We start from the raw sequence: 6,056 nt of genomic DNA on the forward strand, positions 1-6,056 counted from the left end.
AGCATCTCGAATGGAGAAAAACTAGTTAGAGTCATGTTGGCAAAAAACAACTCAGAAAGGAATCTTTAGTAAGACATTGATTAAGATCAATCTTCTCTAAAGTCATGTTAAAACCCAGGGTTTAAATCAGCCATTGAAGAAATTTTAGAAAAGTAAAATTAAAGAATAAAAGGCAAATTAACATACACTAATTTTTATTCAACCACTATATGGACGCGCAACCTCCACTCCTTTCGCAGCACGCGCTTGTTTTTTCGCTTCTCTCATCGCAACCAAGTGAGAAGAGCTCCTTCTTTGTGTGCCCAAAAGGAGTTCCCAGGTAGGGCGAGCACGTTCCCGCCCAGAACGGGCGAGCCAGGCGTTAGCCTGGTGGACCGTGCCCGGGGAACGGTTTAGGGTTTACGAGCTCCGTTAACGGACACGTGGAATAACGTGATTCGAGGATGAGAGGTTTCTCCAGGAAGCTAGGTTCTTGCGAACCTGGCAGTTGTCAGCCTTCTCGCAGAGAATCTGACATCATCCGACGGCTGCCAAGTTAACGGGCGAGCCACAGCCCGTTAAGAGAGGGGGTCCAGGCAGCGCAAGATTGATTACCCTTCCGGGAGCTGCTAGACCTGGGGGATGTTGCCAGAGATTTGTGTGTTCTTCCTGTAGCAAGAGGGAGAAGGAGAGGGAGAGGGGGAGAGGGGGAATGGATCCTTTCAATCCGTTCCAGGAAGAGGTGGGCGGAGGGGGGGCCATCCAGAGCACGTTTGCGGACATGGCGCTGCAGCACAAGCTCACCTTGCTCGTCGACAACTCGTCCCTCTGCTCCTGGACGTATGCAATCTTCTGGCAGCTCTCCAGCGCCGACGGCCAGATGTAAGCTCTCTCTCTCTCTCTCTCTCTCGTAGCATCACCTAGCATCATCTGCCATGGTTCTAAAAGGCGCTCACTTCACTTCAGGATTCTGGGCTGGGAAGACGGCTACTTCTCCACCACCAACGAGAAGAGTACCCAGCGGAACGAGGCCAAGCAGTTCGATGCCGACCAAATTCTCAGGCGCAAGGTCCGCCTTGTGCGAGCTCCACGACCTGTGCCATCCCGAGGAGGATTATCGAGAGGTGGACCATGTCACCGACCAGGAGTCGTTCTATCTCCTCTCCAAGTCGTGGAATTTCGCCTGCGGTGAAGGGTACGTAGAAACACGCTTCTTGTCTTGTTCCAAGGCTGATAAGCTCCAGGAGAACTCGCAGCATTCCAGGGCGGGCGTTCCAGTTTGGGCAGCACATATGGATTTGCGACACTGTCAAGCCCATTAACTTTCACTGTGCGCGACTGGAGCTTGCCAAGGTAACGTATTCTTTTTCCTTTGTTTTCATCACCTGTGCTCCAAGATTGCGTGCTGACTTCACTCCTCCCCTCTGTGCTTGTGCCCAGAGCGCAGGAATTCAGGTAACCAAAAGTTGAACTGGCCATGTTGTATAGATCTCTCACGTACTCCACGCTGCAGACAATCGTCTGTGTTCCCACCCGAAACGGAGTTGTGGAGCTGGGATCCACCGAAATCGTAAGCTTTCGTGTTTTTCGCTTCTCTCTGTTGGAGATGATATATGTGGTGCCGCAGGTGAACGAGTGCTCGCGGACACTCCAAGACATAAGGAGATACTTTGAGGAGGAGCAGCAGCAGCAGCAATCACAGCAGCAACCGCGGCTACCGCAACTTCTTTCCCACCTTTGAAGTTTCTATTCATTGCTCTTGAACCCGCAGGATTCCTCGTTGCTATCCGGTCCTATATCCAGCACCAGGAAGTTTCCAGCTTGTGCCCCTGGGGATTTCTTGCCTCCTCTGAAAGAAAAGTCTCCTGGGTCATATGTCCTCTCAACATCTCCCAATCAAAACGCCGTATGCATTCCAATAGAGATCATATTTCCTCGAGGCCTTGACAACCCTTGTCACTTGCTCGACAAGCTCAACATCGCTAGCATTGTGTTTTGGCATGATCTCATGGATGAAGGACGAGCACACGCTGCTTAGAACAGAGATTGTGCATGCTCCTCACCTCCACCCTGATGGGATTGGTTTGCAACAGAAACGTACTAATTTTTCTTCTTGGTGGAAATCTCCAACAGCCTTTACAAACTGTGTCTCACGGAAGACCAGCTGCTTTGCAGTATTGGAAACGTCACCTCAAAGATCTTCATCGTCTTGCTTTGAAAAATCAGAGGAGAAAAACAGTCCAAGATGTAGAGAAAAGAAATGTACGTCCTCGTCCAGAGCAAGAAAAGTTAGGGCTAGGGTCAGCGTCCAGTTTATCTCTGAGCGTAAAAAGTATATACGGAGAACAAGGATGGCGTTTCTGCGAGCGCAGCGCGTTTTGTACATCCATCCCACAGGCGAAGCGGAACTAGACGAAGGAGTGCTGCGGCACAAGGGGAGGAGAGGTAGGCCAGTTCCCAGCGCTCTGCCCGATGTGGCCGGCCTTCGGGGATGGCTGCAGGAAGAACTGCCTTCTGTGGATTCGGTCCTCGTTCCCGGCGATGGATGGTACAATCCGGAGTACTTACCAGACGGCCCACTTCCCGTGAGCTTTGCGCTTCATGCGTGGATCCGAAGGTAAAGTAAATGGTCTTTTGCTCTTGGTCTCCGCTCATTCTTGGCGATGGTGATCAGGCAAGCGACGCAGGGACGAAAGCACCGCTGTGACAGTCGCAAGGAGTCAGACGAAGAGGGTGAAGGATTACCAAGTATACGAGCCCATGGTCGTGGAGCCGGATATCCTACTGGGCGGCCGGTCGAGTACCATGCTCGTGGCTCTACAGTGGCTAGCTTTGCTCGAGCGCGAGGCCGCCAAGGTAGACCTTACAAGCCTGAGAGAGCTCAGGCTTGCCAAGGTGAAGCCAAAGGAGAGCGCCTATTATCCCGGCGTCTTGGCCTTCTTACGAGCTGCTTCGTTTGGTCAGAAAGGCTTGAATTTCGGTGGGCACGGCTTGCAGGGCTTTATATGCGGCAAGCCAAGCGTTGTGTCGGAAGTGAAAACGAAGGTTTTCTATGCAACTGATAAGGATGAGACGGGTATGGTGGCCAATGCTACGCTGATAAAGCAGGAAGCAGACTATCTGAAAACGGGAATCGAGGGAACGGATGAGACGGCTCGTCTGGGGTGCCTGTTTTGCCGCATGGACAGGTTCTGGATTGTCAAGTACCTGCGAGAGACGGATAAGGTTCAGGTGACGCCGGGATTTCCTTTGCCTCTGCAGCTGGCCGACTTCAGTCCGGATTTTGTGCTGATGAAGCTTTCGTGGCTAAATGAGACCAGCTGGAGAGCATCAGCTTGAAGGACGTTCTACCTCCTAAACCGATGCCTGGATTCTGTACGTTGGTCTCCTATGCGGAGGAACTGCAGCGAATGTACGATCTACCGGTGCTGAGTGTTCGTTTCGTCGGACCAAGCACTGATATCCCGCTCTCAGATCTGACGCCGGTGGCTTATGGCAAGAAGTCTCTTGTGGTGCTCCGACGATCGGCGTTCAATGTCCTCAAGATCTGCTCGCCATCGAGTGCTGAGATGGAGCGACGCATCCATGCAGCATCCGACGGCCACTCCAACGTGCGGAGGCTTGTGAACTGGGGGATGGTGAGCATTGGGGAGAACAATGACGTGTTTGGCTTTCTGGAGCTCGAGGGCTATGGCCAGCCTTTGGGTCGGGAGCACATTGCCGACATGGAAGCGATGGATGATATGTGGAATCAGGCGTACCGGGGGCTCAAGCATCTCCATTCCAAGGGTGTTCTTCACCGGGACGTGAAGCCAGACAACCTGGTCGTGTTTCCGGGCAACGTGCTCAAGATAAACGACTACGATGTGTCGTGCTTCAAAGGCGAGAGCCGTGCTTACAGCGAGATGGTGGGAACTGTCGGGTACCAGTCTCCTTCTGATATGTTGCCGTATGCGGAGGAGGACGACGTGTTGTCTCTGGCGCTCTCTTTCTATGCTCTCAAGTTCGGAACGACAACGACTTCGAAAGCGGGCCGGCTCCATATCTTACTCCGAGAGCTGCAGCCGGATGTTTTCCCTGGAGCAATGATCCAGGCAGTGGAAGAAGCGGTGATGCAACTCAACTTGGAGCTACTTGAAGAAGATTAGTACTAGCCTATTGAATGGTTTGTAAATTAAGACCTTTGTAGCAACACCTAATAATCACATAGACGTGGATCCCAATACGTTGGAGTCTATCAAGTTGGAGTTGTTTTATTTTGTTTGTGGTGGGCATGATGTTATTAGGAGATGCATTTCGCAGTACATGTTCCATGCAGCACTTCTTCCTTCCCCCAGCTTGCACTTGGCAAGTCTACCATACGGATGGAGGTCCCTCCAGCCAGTTTAGCAACACAAGAACAAGGTTGCGGTGGTGGTCGTGCTCGTGTACACAGTTGCACCGGGTGGTGAAGATGTAAAATTGTTTCCTGTTGAAAAATTGGAAAACTAATGGATGTATCTAAAGTTTCAAAAGGCTCCTCTGATGTTCATGGATAACAGGATTACTCCTCCACTCTTTCACAGCATGCTGTGCGGAGTTGATATTCATTTTCTTTTGTGTTGTTAATGTTACTAAAGTGATGGTCTTCATGGATTCAGGTTTAATAATCCCCTCCATTCACTCCTTCATTGTCAATGTTTGGCAACATCTTTATAGTGCCATTTATGCAAGTTTTTAGTTCAATTGAATTGGTCATATACAACTTCATAGGCCATTTCCATAGGGGGTATCATTATATCATCATTGTATTTGATTACTTTAGTCTGTGGGTTGAGGTGTGTATACCTTGTAACATGGTTTGAAAACTTGAGTGTATCCTTTCAAATCAAGATTGTGAAAAGCATTGACACAATTTTCCTTTACATAGGTTTATAATTATGAATCTCTCTTTTAAAAGTAGGTTTTATTTATAATTTTCTTTTATATAAAAGTGATTTAAATGGGTCTTAAAATAAATTTCTAAAACTAAGATTTGTGTATATTCTAAAGATGATTTATAAAGTTTGTATAAATCTATGGAGTAGGTTCACAAAATTGATTTATAAATTTTTGGTTTTAAATAATTTTTAAAATTAAGTTATTTTAATTACAAAAGGTTTATTTAGTGTATTTATAAAAAAGATTATGTTATGGTCTATATGATATTATAAGAATATTTACTATGTAAAAATATAATAATTTTTTCAACTAGATAACTTTGTTTATAATTATATTTTAATGGCTGTATAAGAAAGTTTTTTCTGCTAATATAACAACTTAATTATTTAACCAACTAAAAGATAATTATATTCACTATAAAACTATAATTTAATTAATTTAATTGCTCTACGAACAGCTCTCTTGTGTGTAAATATTCTAGAATACTTTACTATCTAATGGTTGTTATTTATTTAGATTAATCTTGTATTTATAAATTGTAAACATGTTTCTAATTATAAACTTCCATTTGATTAATTGGATTAATATATAGGAATAACACTACTACTAAGCAAATCAAGTGTTGTTGTGTATAACATATTATTATTGACTTAAGCTATATAATTAAACAGCAAATCAAGTTTTAAAATTTACATACTTATATTTTCTCAAATTAAATAAATTTATGTAGCCCTTTTCCTTGAAGGGGATTAAAATAGATTATTCTTTCAGAATATTTTTTAATATTTTTTGGATGAATGAATATTCCAAATGTGATGAATTTCTTTATCCATTTTGTTAGTGTATATTTTTTATATTCCATTTTTCTCTTACCACCTCTTTGATATGGCAATGAATATAATTGTGTATATTTGTTATAACGCTTAAATTATCTATCATATGTAGATTTATTGTTTGTTTTGAGTTGCATACAAAGATATTATGCACACAATCACTTTTTAATTGCTATATTAGCAATCAAAATGTGATTATGTATATAATATTTTTGTAGTGGGATATACCCTATATACATGGCATGACATCATAATCTCAAACAGCATGAAGTCACCACAAATTTAACAATCACTTTTTTGTCTTGTATCATTGAATGCAAATTT

The 6,056-nt window shown here is 44.8% G+C and overlaps 2 protein-coding genes across 2 annotated transcripts; both read left to right on the plus strand.

Moving 5' to 3' along the window:
* The first annotated feature begins 442 nt into the window (after nucleotides 1-442).
* On the plus strand, nucleotides 443-2,092 carry LOC112341417 (transcription factor bHLH13-like). The gene is made up of 6 exons (XM_024661477.1): nucleotides 443-861; nucleotides 946-1,174; nucleotides 1,236-1,332; nucleotides 1,420-1,434; nucleotides 1,493-1,549; nucleotides 1,607-2,092. The coding sequence occupies exons 2-6, from the start codon at nucleotides 1,023-1,025 to the stop codon at nucleotides 1,718-1,720; spliced, it is 435 nt and encodes a 144-aa protein (XP_024517245.1). The 5' UTR covers nucleotides 443-861; nucleotides 946-1,022; the 3' UTR covers nucleotides 1,721-2,092.
* A 1,249-nt stretch (nucleotides 2,093-3,341) lies between these two features.
* LOC112341400 (serine/threonine-protein kinase chk1-like) lies at nucleotides 3,342-4,127 on the plus strand. Its single transcript, XM_024661414.1, has one exon. The coding sequence runs from the start codon at nucleotides 3,342-3,344 to the stop codon at nucleotides 4,125-4,127; it is 786 nt and encodes a 261-aa protein (XP_024517182.1).
* Nucleotides 4,128-6,056: the final 1,929 nt, after the last annotated feature.

The sequence above is a fragment of the Selaginella moellendorffii genome, unplaced genomic scaffold, assembly GCF_000143415.4.
Source record: "Selaginella moellendorffii unplaced genomic scaffold, v1.0 SELMOscaffold_82, whole genome shotgun sequence".
Taxonomy (NCBI): domain Eukaryota; kingdom Viridiplantae; phylum Streptophyta; class Lycopodiopsida; order Selaginellales; family Selaginellaceae; genus Selaginella; species Selaginella moellendorffii.

Bases quoted from the DNA above. Each gene is read 5' to 3' on its own strand.
- LOC112341417 (XM_024661477.1), top strand. From the start codon at position 1,023: ATGCCGACCAAATTCTCAGGCGCAAGGTCCGCCTTGTGCGAGCTCCAC. The intron at 1,175-1,235 runs GTACGTAGAAAC...GAGAACTCGCAG, and splicing joins AATTTCGCCTGCGGTGAAGG to CATTCCAGGGCGGGCGTTCC. The intron at 1,550-1,606 runs GTAAGCTTTCGT...GTGGTGCCGCAG, and splicing joins AGCTGGGATCCACCGAAATC to GTGAACGAGTGCTCGCGGAC.
- LOC112341400 (XM_024661414.1), top strand. From the start codon at position 3,342: ATGCCTGGATTCTGTACGTTGGTCTCCTATGCGGAGGAACTGCAGCGA.